The sequence below is a fragment of the Cibotium barometz genome, chromosome 31, assembly GCF_041138505.1.
Source record: "Cibotium barometz isolate CiBa-2024 chromosome 31, ASM4113850v1, whole genome shotgun sequence".
Classification (NCBI taxonomy): Eukaryota; Viridiplantae; Streptophyta; class Polypodiopsida; order Cyatheales; family Cibotiaceae; genus Cibotium; species Cibotium barometz.
The window spans coordinates 48230760-48244979 of record NC_141076.1 but is presented as its reverse complement, the minus strand read 5'-3'; the positions used below and the strand labels follow the sequence as shown (position 1 = coordinate 48244979).

At 44.3% G+C, this 14220-nt stretch overlaps 1 protein-coding gene across 2 annotated transcripts in view; it reads left to right on the top strand.

Moving 5' to 3' along the window:
- THO1 (nuclear matrix protein-like protein) overlaps positions 1-12573 on the top strand; it is a 59591-nt gene extending 47018 nt beyond the window's left edge. For both annotated transcript variants that reach the window (XM_086825246.1, XM_086825247.1), the window contains 7 exons: positions 8881-8963; positions 9193-9259; positions 9511-9582; positions 9659-9709; positions 10227-10286; positions 11324-11485; positions 11567-12573. In XM_086825246.1, coding sequence (XP_086681372.1) covers positions 8881-8963; positions 9193-9259; positions 9511-9582; positions 9659-9709; positions 10227-10286; positions 11324-11485; positions 11567-11875 — 804 coding nt within the window. In that variant the 3' untranslated portion in view covers positions 11876-12573. The remainder of the gene's footprint in view (positions 1-8880; positions 8964-9192; positions 9260-9510; positions 9583-9658; positions 9710-10226; positions 10287-11323; positions 11486-11566) is intronic.
- Positions 12574-14220: the final 1647 nt, after the last annotated feature.

Below are 14220 nucleotides of genomic sequence, written 5' to 3'. Positions count from 1 at the left end.
GTATTCAGCAAGGACATGGAGGGGGGAAAAGCTTGCATATAGAAAACTAATAAAAGGTATCCTTGGCAATCAGGGTTTAGCAGAGCCCTCACCTGTGTGTTCGATCGAACATGAACATCGAAATAACTTCCTTGCACCCAGGCCATAGGAGGAGAGCTGGCCAGCTTACCACCCCAGCCATAGCTTTCGTTGGAGCATCTCAAAGCCTGAATCTGGACCAACACCAAGTCAAGCCATTTGCTCAAACCCTGGAGTCACATACTTCCAGAGCCCACTATCTGACCAGAGCTTGACCAAGCTGGTCTGAGTCCCTGATAGTTCGCTGCAGCATTCTAAACTTGGCTGCTTGGGGAGTTAGAGAAAGGCCCCCCCTGGCCCGCTCCCCCCCCTGGCCCCCCCCCACTTTCAGACACTCCCTCAGCAGTATAGCAGCAGTAGCGGCCAACGTATATTTGTCAGCAATTGCAGTAGCTCTTCCTTGTCAGTGTGCAGAGAAATTTTGCTATTCGTTGCAAGCATTCAGCAAATTAAGTTTCCGTTTTTAATCTCTTTTCTAGGCAAATTCTCTGAGTCCTGTGTGTATGGAAAGATCTTTGTTGTGTTGTAGACACCACAGTTTCTTTTCTTACATGGTATCAAGGCTTTGGCTTTGAAGTTTGCGCATCTTTCTGTAGCTGCTGTGGAGAACTGGCACACCTCTCTCTCTCTCAGAGTCTCTCTCTCTCTCTCTCTCTCAGAGTCTCTCTCTCTCTCTCTCTCTCTCTCTCTCTCTCTCTCTCTCTCTCATGCTTGCCTCTCTTTCACTCTTACTTGCACACCACCCTTCCGCCGCCACCACCCCCCATCTCACATTACACCTAGGTCCATTTTGATCACGAGCTTGACCCTGTTTACTCTGATCACATCTACTGCCAACTCTAGGATGTGGATCCTACTGTCCCCATACCTGCCCTCACATCACAACTCACCACCATATTCCACACATCTGCCAGTACTTCTTTCATCTGCATGCGGCGGTCTACCGCCAAGCCACCTTGCAGTTCCATGCCCCAAAATTGTTGGTATGATGACGAATGCCGAGCCACACACTCCGAGCATGAGGTACAGATTGGGCAAATCACGAAGCGCCAAGCGCAATGGATTTCTCAATCCTCACCCAATGCAAGAAACGAGAGTTCTACGCTTGGAAAGAGGATGCGTTGTACCGACGACTCTTAGGGCCGAATTGCAAAGAGCTGTGGAGGAAACTCCACGAACATCGTCCCCCCACACGTATCACCTACCCGGGCACATGGATGATGGCACTTCTATGCACGCTCCCTCTATGATATCTCCCATTAGCCACCTCTACCCCCACCGCCCGATCCCCGCCCCACCACCTCCACCTTCTTCATAAAGGGCATGGTCCTCAAGGCCATCCGTAGACTACATAATGGGCGTGCCCAGGATCACGAGGGACTCACTACCGAGTACATCTCACATGCCGTTGATACCTTGGCACCCCTACTAGCTTACATGTTCAATAGAGCCCTTTGTGAAGGATTTCCACCCTCTTGGTCTGCTAACACCATCACCCCATCCTCAAAGTCGGAGATCCACTTGATTCTAATAATTACAGGATGATCATGATTGGCCACACATTGGCAAAACTCTATGGATCGGTGTTGAGGTGGAACTCAGTTCATTTGCAGAGAGATAGGGATGGAGAGCCTTAGGACAGGTAGGCTTTCGAAGGAGCTACTCTACCCTTGACCACATCTTCACCCAACATCATCGCCATCTATGAGTCTGGCACTGGACGAGTGAGAGCCCTAGGGAGTACATCGCATCCGAGCCATCATCGAGGAGGATAGAGCACAACATCAGAGGATTTACTGTTGCGTTGTGGATCTCCACTAAAGCTTTTGAGATTGTACCGGTGAAATAGGCTTGCCCTCTATCACCCACTCTTTTTGGCCTTTACATTGATGACATCTCGAGCGTCATTGACAGATTAGGTGGGGCTGGTCCCGCACTGGTAGGCATATTGATCCCCCTACTACTTTATGGAGATGACATCGTCCTCCTTTCAGATTCAGCTGAGGGGCTTTAGAGATATTTTGATGCCTTACAGGACTTCTGCACTTAGCGGGACCTCACTCTTAACCTTGTTAAAACCAAGGTAATGGACTTCAATACTTCCCGCCCCTTCACATCCAGATTGAGCTTCACATACAGAGGGGATCCTGTGGAGCTTGTCTCATCCTATGCCTACCTTGGTGTCACTTTCAGTGGCCCACGTTTCACCATGCTTCTCGCAACACATGCCAGAGTAATGAGGGGATATATAGCCTTGAGCTTACTTGAGTGGCAGTGTTTCCAAACACATTTCTAGGAGCCCAGGACGAAGGGTTGGCTTTTTGACACCCTCGTCACACCAGCCTTGATGTATGGAGCAGCCTTCTGCAGGCCATATTTATCTGATGAGGATTGGTAGCGAGTCAAGAGGCCCTAGGTCATGATGTTCTCCCATATGATTTGCAACAAACCATCAATCCCACGCCAGATTATCCAAGCAGAGTTTGTTGCAGCCCGGATGGTAGTGGTGCACTATTCGAGACAATCACATACCTCCATTGCATTAGTCACATGGATCCTCCCAGGTATCCTAGGCTTGCCCTTGAGTCCTCGAGACAGCTAGCACTCGAGGGCCACCGTGGAGTATGGTATGCCCGAATTTTCACTTGGTTGTCAGGATATGGGCTCTTCATGAACCTCTTGTTGTTGGGAACGAAGGTCTTACCTGTGTGTGAACCCACTTTTATGAGTGAGGTAGTATGTGTGTGTGAACCACCTCTCAGAGGGGTATCAATAATATCTAGATATTTGTGTGTGATGTGACATAAGCAATGATGTTAGGAAGAGAACTTTGTACTTATAAAAGGTACATGTGCTTCATTGAAAATACAAGCAACTATCACATCATTCTTGAGTCGTGTACTTCTCACTCTCTCTCTGTCTTTTTCTCTGGTGTGATTGTAGACTGGGCCACGACACTACAATGAGGCTGACGTCCCAGACTCCATGGACCTCGCCAGCAACACAAACATTAGCCCCAGCTTGAGGAGATCTTGGAGAGGCATAGAGCCACTGTCCCATGCCCAGCGGATGTGTAGAGTCCTCTACAAGCTAACCCCATGCTTGATATCCTTGATGACCTCCTCCTCCTCTACAAGGTCTTACGTGTGTGTGAACCCACTCTTATGAGTGAGGTAGTATGTGTGTGAACCATCTCTTAGAGGGGTATCAATAATATCTAGATATTTGTGTGTGATGTGACATAAGCGGTGATGGCAAGAAGAGAACCTTTGTACTTATTAAAGGTACATGTACTTCATTGAAAATAATCAAGTAACCATCACATCATTCTTGAGTCGTGTACTTCTCACTCTCTCTATAGCTCTCTCTCTCTTTCTCTCTCTATCACTGTTGGCTCCAACATCATAGCCATGGCTGCCATCTATGAGCCTCCATAGCTAGCTGCTCTTCTCTTATTTTAACACCTCCCACTCCTTCAGGAATCAGTACAATTTGGACTCCCCTTTTCTCTAGCTTTTTCATGAGGATGCCAACTGGATTATCCGGTTAGAGCTTCTCTACACCCACTGCACATGGGTCTGCACCATGGCTTCAGGTGCGACTTTGACCCCTTTGCCTTCGTGGTCAGCTCCCTAGTGACCGTATGCATCCTTGGCCTTGCAAAGGAGTAATTTGAGCTTCTCTCGATGATTGGGTGACATCTTAGACAAGTGATAGAGATCTCCCGAACGATGGCAACATGTATGGCAGGACGTCCGTTCTTTTGACTCATTATCTCCTCACTAGAGAACCTCTCCTAGTGTCTCTCTTCCTTGGCTGGATGGGTCCCACTTTCTCAGGGAGTATAATTCTCTGGGCTACCCTTATGAATGTCAGATGGGGCACACTGTGCCATGCCCCTAGTGTCTCTCTAGTAGTGGGCGATTGCAGCTACCACGGCTGGATAGCCCTACAACAGAGAGACCCCGTCCAGAGTGGAGGTTTTGCACGAGCACCCTCGGCCACTCCTCCCTCCACGAGAAGCACCTTTGAGGCAGTGTCGGGTGGGGGTGAATCCTCCCTCCCCAAGCCAAATTTTCAGCGGTAATAGGCCCCAAGGAGAAGGGATGGTAGACTTGTGGTCACTATCAACAGTGGAGGCTCCATGTGTCATTGGTTATGTGGCTTCTGAGCGACTTCCCATGTCTCCGCATGTGGGATAATCAAACACACCTTCTAGCCATTTCATGCTCGAATTGCCTCCAACACCCTCCTCCATTCAAGCCACCCAAAGACAGGAGCGAGGGCTGCCCAAGACCACAAGTTCAAGTTGTAATACAAGCTGACGTCCTCATCACGAGCTTTTTACTCTTTGTTTGCTGAAAACTCTGCATCCTCTACTCCATGGTAGAACAACAAGCAACTTCGGGGGTGCATGTGGATGCTTTTGTTGTCCAGCCCACGACGGTGTCATCCGGTTATGACCTCGTGAGTGATACTACCATGTGACCTCGTGAGCGATACTACCATGCAGTGCACAGACTCCAGAGGTACCTCTCGGCTCTCAAGGATACATGATTTCGATGCCTTAGGTACCAGCTTAGTATTTGGGACAACCAGTTCCTATGGCAAGTTCTGGTATTGGTCCTAATGTTTACTCTGCTTTTTCTCAATACTCACAACCATATCACCAATATATGGGCTGTGTGTAACCTCCTTTTCCATTTGGATAACCATCATCACCTGCTTCTCAACCTCTTGCATCTCCTTTTGTGGATTCTTTATATTCCACAGTGCTTGATTTACAGAGACAAGTTGGCGGAGCAATGCTATGAGGCTCCCCAAGCTGCAGCTAGTAATCCTCCTCCTTTGCAGGTTTCCTTCCATCCGGAAACCTTTTGCCGGTGAGAAGAAAGAGTGTGAAGAACTTTACTTGGATAGTTGGTTTGGGAAGTGGGCCGCTTTTTTTGATCTGTTGTACAAGTACACTGATGCTCAACGTATTAGTATGCTCCTGCATAAAGCGTTTGCCTAGTGGAAGGACCTTCGAGTGAAGCCAACAACATGGGTTGATTTTCAGCATAGGTTTAAGACACAGTTTGTCTCTTTAATAAAATAGACAACCCCTGACGGTCGTTTAAATTGGAGATGGGAAAGAAGAGCCTCGACAACTATTTCCAGGAGTTTAAAGACTTGGTGAACCGTTGTAAGGCCCTTGAGGAGCGACATTGGTTGGTTTACATGTTATATTTCGGCCTTCTGTCAGTTATGAGAATGAGCCTTAGTCCTTCTCTCCTCTTTTGCAACACGCTTTTGTCTTCAGATTTGAGTAGCCAACTCAACCCTCTTACGTGCTGTGGCACACAGAAATTTGCAATCTATAATAATTTTTTTCTTGGGTAGGTGGAAATATGTACAGAAAATGACAATGTAAGACCCGGAAGGTTTGTCTTTGTTTAGCTATCCCATGTGGTATAGTTTGGATGATGAATTAGTTGAAACCTTTAAGAATGTGTCTTTACGTGGCTTGCGTCAGTTTGATGTATAGACTCGGTGAGTGATATGTTTCATTGATTTGTATGTTCAAGTAAAGTGATTTACATCTTGAAGTAGTCCAAGGTTCTACTGAAGAGGGTAGTGGTAATACCCTACTTAGGAAGTGCTAATGCCCTCAAAGTCTTGTAGTATGCCGGATATTGTCAATTGGCATCTTCCTCTATAGCCGAGACAATCATATGTTTGTATGACACATGGTAGCCTCTGCATTTGTTTGGATGATGAATTAGTTCAACCTTCAAGAATGTGTCACTAGGTTTCTTGGGAATGGTGGAGTCCTACATTGTTTTGATGTTGAGTGTTGATTCTCCTATCCAAGGAAAAAATGGAGTGACATGTCTCATTGATATGTATGTTCAAGTACAATGATTTACATGTTGAGGTTGTCCAAGGTTCTACATAAAAGGGTGGTGGCAGCACTTTACTTAAAAAGGAAGTGCTAATGCTCTCAATGCCCAACATTGTCAGCACTAGTCTTGTAAAGGAAAAGCCACTTTTGTGGCTTTTTGAGACTTTAGAAAATAATTTTTCTTAACGTTATTTTGTTTCAACCTACTAGGGAAATATTTTCAAGCTAATATGCTAGTTAAAAAAAAAATCAAGTTCCAAAAACATTTTAAGATCAGTCTTCCATGGTCATCATTTAGGCACTTTCTATAAACATACATAAATTCCTTTGTATGTATTTTGGCCATTGCGTGTACCTTCTATCAATTAAAGATACTTTTTAATACATGCCTCCTTAAAGATAAGGCTATTACAACATTTTAATGCTATTTTTTAGTACTTTTGGTGATCACAAATTTACTAGGCGCGTATTGGTGATCAGCAGGTGAGAGAGAAAGAGATGTAACAAAACACAACAAAGAGAGAGAGAGAGCACAAATGATTGCACATACAAATGAATGATTGATGATTGATATGGTAGTTCACCAAGTACAATGCTTTTATAGCCATGTATGCTTATCTACATGAGATCATTGCTTATGTCAATGTAGATATAAAATATCTAGATATTTGGTGAACTACTCAGAGTGGGTTCACACACACTAGCACACTCAGCCTTTATAGAGGCTGTTCACACGCACAATCATAAAAGACGGTTTTATGATTGTGAACCCACTTAAGAGTGGGTTCACACACACTAGCACACTCAGTCTTTATAGAGGCTGTTCACACACAATCATAAAAGATGGTTTTTCAATCACAGGAAAACACTACAAGGGCTGGTTCACATGTAGAAGCTCCGACATCAATCCCCCCTTCGGAGCGAAGGTGGTGAGACCCAACACAAAAGAAAGACACTACCTTCTAACCCTATCACATGCCGTGTCGGAGCCGACCCATCATGCACACTTCCCATGTCATAATAGCCCTCCAATCACATAATGCAATTGAGGTAGCAAGGCCAGTACTTTAGTCACCCGTCTAGCTCCTAATTAGGATAAACAGGAGACGCGAAGCCTTTTATAATTGAAGGCACACAAACATAAGTACAATCAGATTTGAGGGGAACTACCCAGGATAGAGAGCCTTTATTGACTCTCACACACATAGAAGAAGTAGCTAGAATGCCCGATCATGGTCTTTCTCATTGAGGGAAACTTGGGCTGGTGCTGCAGTTAATTCTCCTTCTTCTTCAACTGGTACCTCCTCATCATCAGTTATGAGATTAGCATGGTGCTTTGCTTCCTTTTTCAACTTCTCAAATTCTTCCAATTCTGTGCTCCCACAAAGGCTGTGGCTCTGTCTAATGTCACTCCTCTTGGCCGGGCTCCTGCATCAGCCTGGAGGTCGGAGGGGGGGTGGATCTGCTATCGGGGCTCTAGAATTCAGTGAGAGCTCTGTGTGTTGGTCCTTGGATAGGTGCAGCAGATCTGGGCCACAGTAGGGATTCCTGTGTCTACGGAGCTCCAAAAGAAAGTGCCCCAGGCATCTTTGGTCTGGAAAATCTATGATCCTAGAGAGTGGTCCAAATCCTTCTCGGAAGAGGCAGTGGAACCTCCCCCTGATCTCATAGTATACTGGGCATCTGCATAGATTATGAGCCTCTGTATGGCAAAGCTAGCATGTCGTGTCCTCTAGTGCAATTGCTCTCGGCCCGTATTTGGCTGTCTCCACTCTCAATTGGTGGGATGAGGTGCGGATTTGTCCAATTGCACACCGCATCCCAAATGAGAGATGTGTATCCATGTAGTGCGGGCGTATGATGAAGTTGTCCTCCGTCATGTGAAGAAGATGGTTTCTGTAGAAAGCCATCTTCATCCCTAGGGGTTGGAGGGGTGGATGTGAGGTCCTCTCAGTATCCAATCCACAATGTCCTTCCTGATCTCCCCCAGAGAGAGAAAGATATATTAAGTGTCTACTGAAGACCCAATGAGCCTATGATAGTTCACCAAGTACAATACTTTTCTAGCCATGTAGGTTCATCTACATGGCATCATTGCTTATGTCAATGTAGGTATAATTTATAAAATATCTAGATATTTAGTGAACCACTCTAAGAGTGGGTTCACACACACAAGCACAATCAGCCTTTATAGAGGCTGTTCGCACACACAATCATAAAAGATGTGCTTCATTTAAACATAGGAAAACACTACAAGGGCTGGTTCACATGTAGAAGCTCCGACATCCCAACAAATTTTTTTTTTCCAAAATTTTTACCATGGGTAGATGCATGCTAACCGAGCACTGTCAAGTAGTTTCATGGAATTTTAAGTTTATTTGCCTTTTCCATTTTTGCAAAAGTCTCAAGCCACTTTTGTGGCTCATTTACAGGATAAGTGTTAATTGGCATCTTGCCCTATAGCCGAGGCAATCGGATGTTTGTATGACACATGGTAGCCTCTGCATTTCCTAATTGGTTCAAAACACTTATTTGCTGAATGCTCTTAGCGTTTCCAGTCTCTTTGTTTGGGCATAACAAGCAAGTTTGGCTCTAGCCCAACAATTTCTCCAAGGCTTTATGAACTTACATAAAGAAGTTTCACCAGAGAACTTTTTTGGTGCTTGTTACTCTCAACATGATAGGGCCCCTATATTGTGATGCATCTAGAACCTTGGCATTTTACTGACACTAATTAATACGACTTGGAAATCTGTTGGGATGCTCACCTTGCTTCGATTCCAGATTGCATATCTTTCTTGGTCTTTGAAAGCACTTCCATTCCCATCATACCATGGTCAGCTTACAACTGCCATCTTGTTTACCTAGACAGCTGTTCAACTCCTGGACTGTAGATTGACATATTTTGTATTTTCTAGGTTTGGTGGAAGCGTGATGGATGCCTTCCATTCGAGAAGATTTCCTCGGAGAAGAAGCCAACACAAGAACAGTCCAAGAAAAGGTCAGCGCTTTTTACCCCCAATTTCTCACATGTTCTTTTTAGCTTCAGGATGACACAAAAGGTGAATGCGATGAGATTTTGTATCTCATATTCCAAGTTACTTTTAATATAGATATGCATGTTTGAAATGTATGTACGTACGTATGTATGTATGGTATGGTTTGCCGAGAAAGTTTGCTTTCTCCCACAGGACACAAAGGAAAACAGTTTTATTTATGTTGTGACTCAGGAAGACGCGCTGGAGACTCGGGAACAAAGAATTGTCTCAATTGTGGAAATGGGCGGATCAAAATCCTGTAGTTCCTCAACTTTACAATATAGTTGTAGATGTCATATTGTTCTTTTTTCCTTACATGTTTCATTCATGCATGTCGTCCTCACAAGGGATCACTGTGACATGAAGGTGCTCGCTAAAGTAGTTGGAGAGCTAGTCTTACTGGCCTGAGAGAACATGTACATGGTTATGTTTTTCAATGTCTTCAACTCGTAAACCTTAGAAGGTGGTAAAAAGATTTATTTTTTGGTTGGATTGATTTGTGTGATACAGAATGTCTTGACAGATGCTCAGCGTGCACGGATGCCTCCTGTCACCGAGTACTGGAAACCTCTTGCAGATGATGTGGGTATGATTACCTGCTTTTTTTGATTCAAGGCATTCTTTACATTTTTCTAATGCTTTTGCGGTGGTCTGCCAGTTGGATTCGTCAGCAGCAATCGAGCCAGAATATCAACACAAAAACAACCGGGTAATAGTTTGTTGAATTTTACAGTCATGAAATTTTGATGGAATATGGATGCAAAGTGAGACACACGTGTGGACTTTTGACAGGGGTTGGGCTGGCAAGGTCCCAACCCTGTTCTCACGTTTTTGCATCGGTTGCCAATGTTGAGAAGTTTGCATCCCAGCTTGCCAGCCAAACCTTGTCAATACCATTGACAACAACATTGGAAAGTGTCGGTTGGCAAGCTGGGAAGGCCACTTTTTGTTAGAATGCCACATGACATTTAGCTTGTCCTTGGGAACATAATGTCCTACGTAGATGCCAAGGAAGAGACCCTGAATGCCACTGTAAGGGCAGTAGTGCTATTGCCATCTTCAACGCATTCATCAGCTGGACCCTGCACATGCCTGTGTGCACGCCTTAAAAAACACAACTAATCCTGTAATGTGGCATGATGACGACGTGTTGGGATCAACTTCTGTCTTCTATTTTTTATTTGGTTGATAACGACTCATTGTTCATATGGGATTCATGAATGCAGGTGTATTGCTGGAAAGGTTTACGGTTCTCTGCACGTCAAGATCTTGATGGATTCTCTAGGGTACTGACTTCATGGCCTGTCTATTTTCTTGTACTATTTGAGTGGTGTTTAGAGTAGTGTTCTGCCTTTTAGACAGCTAAATTTTGTGCGCACGAGTGTGCATGCGTGCTCGTCACAAAGTGGATGGAAGCCAAGGATGTCCATACAACATCAGTGTGTGAAAAGTACGATCAAAGCTTCAAAGTGTGGCAGTTCCTAGCACCAATTAAATGCTGCAGTCTTCTGATCCATGTGGAGAGCTGGTTGTGCTGCGCACCAGATACTTTTGTTTAAGACCCTTCCATTAGTTAACCAAAAATACAGTGAAAACGGCTAAGTACATCACCCAGTCTAAATCATGGAAGACAAGAAAACGATAAGGGACAAGAGGGGCTCTTCCTTGCTGGCTGGCCACTCTGGGAGGAAGGCTATCTCATACAATGAGGGGTGACAACCAAACAGGTGGCCTATAAAGCCAAGTAACTTTGCTGTCCCTGACCTTCAAGAAAGCACTGCTGCTCCAAATATGCCGTCTCGAAGCTTCTCCTAGTAGCCATGGAGGGTGTGTGTGATGTCAGTCCATATGCTCCTAATGGACTCAGCGGGTGGCGTGGTAGTGCCCTCTATGGCCTCACTGCAGAGCAAGCACGCCAGAGGTGCCATGCTGCTATACAGCTGATGATCTCCCACCTTTTGACAGGGGCCTCCTCTCAACTGGGGCTGCTGTTACTGGAGCTGTCATGATACTGTGACGTGCACACTAGATACTTTTTACTCACAAATAAGGCTGAACCTTAATGCTGTCCCCACCTATTTTCACCTGCTGCCCATGGGCGCCTGCCTGCCTCCCAGCCTCTGTCTTAGCTGCCTGCTGCCTGAATCACCTGCCCACATACCTGGACCTGGTTCCACTTGCATTCATGTGTGAAAAACTTTTGTCCTGGGTCAGCCTATCCCTGAAGGAGGCTGGCCTCAGCTGTACATGATTAAACGCTTGCAAATTGTACCATCTGCGAAGTGTGTCACGTGGTCTTCTCGTACTGTGCTTTTGGATGCAGTTTACAGAACGTGGCATTGATGGTGTGGTCCCTCCAGAGTTGCTTCCACCCGAGGTACGTGTGAGATTGCATGGCAAGGGTGCTGAGAGATCCAAACAAAGAGTGACAAAGAAAGAAGAGGACAGCAAGGCAGGGAATTCTCAGGCAGAAGATACACAGATAGTAAGTCTTGTAAAAAAAAAAAACTTACATCATAGGTTAATTTCATGCAATTTGATGCTTAAGAAGTGATAGGCTTTCCAGGGTGCTAGCAATGCTGGAGTACTTGATGATGGCACTAACCCTCAGGACATGGACGATGGGACAACCATGGATACAGAAGCCTTTGCAGCTGCCAATCCTAGTGGTGCGCCAACTTCAGATGAAAGCCAGAAACAGGGTTCTGATACGGATGGTCCAGCTGATGAAACCCCTTCTGGTGCAGGGAGTCCTGAAGTTGGCCATGGTGATGACACCTCAAGCCCATCACCAAGGGATGGAGGAGCCCAGAAAACTCAAATAGACTCTGCTTTATCCAAGCCCCCACGAAAGCGAGCTCATCTGGAGTCTTAGAGGTCACATCATGAAAGGCATGCTAGTGGATTTTACCTGTGCCAGAAGACCACATGCTATGCATGTGTGCTTCCTAAGACCCCTGAATCGTTCCTTATCTATAACAATCCTATACTTTACAAGCATTAGACGTTATTTGGGACCAGCTATTGTTGCGATCAGCACGTGTGGCAGCATAAGGTTACTTTGTCAAACAAGCAGGCTGGTTGACCATGCGTTGCTACCAATGCTATTAAAACAGAAGTGACAGCTCCATTGGACTCCTATCAGAAAACTGGATTGGAGAAGCAGTGACCTTTATGCGTGGGCTGTTTAGGTGCAGGTGAGATGGTACCTGTGTTGTTTGATCCCAGCACTTTTCTACACACGAGATGCAACAACAGGGCACCTTATGCTCCTGCTAGGAACGGTAACTCAGTGGAGGCCAAGCTGACATCTACCAGAGAAGGTTCAAGGGTGGCAGGCATCCTTATGTAGTTTAGGGATTGGGGGGGTTGTGTTGACACTAATGCAGTAAAATAAAAAAGCATTAGGTGAAAATAATCAGTGTCATCTGCTCGTTATGATAGAATAACCAAGGGTCAAAAAATTGATGTCCCCCATCACATTACTTAATTAATCCAAAGTCATTATTTAGGAGTGACGAAAATTTGGAAGCTAAACAATCTCACATGCAAATTGAACAATGTTTTATGTAAGAATGGAGTCTTACTTGTAGATCCTTTTCATCCCTTAGGAGTAAAAGCATAACATATGATTGTAGTAGAAATGTAGCACTTTCCCGTCACTAATGAAGTGGCCATCAATCACGAGACTCTTACCTTTTTTGTCCCATAGAATGGGTTAGTTGTACTTGCATTGCATCAGCATAATTATATACATCTTAAACCATGGTTCATCAGTTAAGGGTATTAGTAATTCAAATGTTGTGTAGCGAAAAATAGCACGAAACAATGAAATCAAATTGACACATGGCTGTTGGAAGACGAGGGTTCTATGATAATGCTTATAGAAGGTTAGAAAAGCGATGATAAACTAAGCATCAATGCAAAAAGGTGGTGTCATGCTATAGTCTATCTTAAGAAATTGTTCTTAATGTGTATGAAGAATGAAACTTGTACAGGTGAATGCTATGAGCTAAATGGTTATGTATCACATATGATTTTAGCTTTGTTCTTTGGGCTAATAACTAAGTTAAGGGTTCTTCAAAGAGCAAGGGAGAAGAAGATTATTATCTTTAATGTTCAAGGTTTAAAGATAGGATCTTTTGATGATTTTGTTCTCTTTGACGTTTAAGGTCTTAGGATAGGAATAAAGCCCTTCTAGAGAAACATGATCGAATTAGGAAAATAGGGAGCATTTGTAGTGTGTTGCATCCTACACCATCTTGCAAAGTGGTAATGCATCATTAGATGTGGCGGATCATCATGGATTCGGTGTTCAACAATGCTTGTTATGTTTGCACATCTCTTGCTTTGTTTGATACATTGAGTACTTTTGCTACATATCTTGTGAATCAACGAAACATACTTGTGTTGTTGGAATTCCCTATGCGTGTGCATGCATCCTTGGGCGTAGTTGGGATTGGTTTTCCAAAAGTAATAAATCACAATATGCAAACGAGTTAGCATGTGCATGCAGGTTGCATATCGTGTTTACCGTCTACTTCCATAAGGAAATTCAAAATTTAGCAATCTAGTAATACCTGTCTATATCTCTATCGTGCCAAAAGTATGCATTACAATAGGCCAAAAGTTAAAACCATCATATATTCTCGCTTCACCTCTTTTGTTGTAACATGGGTCCACAATAATCAAATGCCAAAAATTTTGTTTTTTGAATATTGTATCTTGATTTTTGAATATTCTTTACCACTTTGTTGGTGAACATGGTTTTATCTGCCAGCCCGACCTATCGAAAGGCGTTTTGCCATCTTACTAGTGCAGAAAGCTCAGAAGCAGAAAGCTCATGTTTCAACCTTGAAGCCGACCACCAAAAAGAGCCATCGGTGCAAGCCCCAAAGGCTATAGTAGCCCATGAAAAGGCTAAAGGATTGGAATCAAAGATCTACAAGAAAAAAACATTGAAAAGCATGCAAAAATGCAATGCACAAGATCAGTTGTCAAGGGCAACGATGTTGTGACCATTGAAAGTGGTTTAGATAGCAAAGCTGCCTCCCTCATAGAGATAACTGAAAATCCCCTGGTCAAGCCAACTCTTCCCAAAGAGAAGCAACTCAATTGACTACACAAAACTTCCAAAGAAAATCAAAGAGAATCCCAACCCCATGCTAGAGGAGAAAATGAAACAAGCCCAAGTGCTTGTAAGAAGGATGCAAGTTGAGC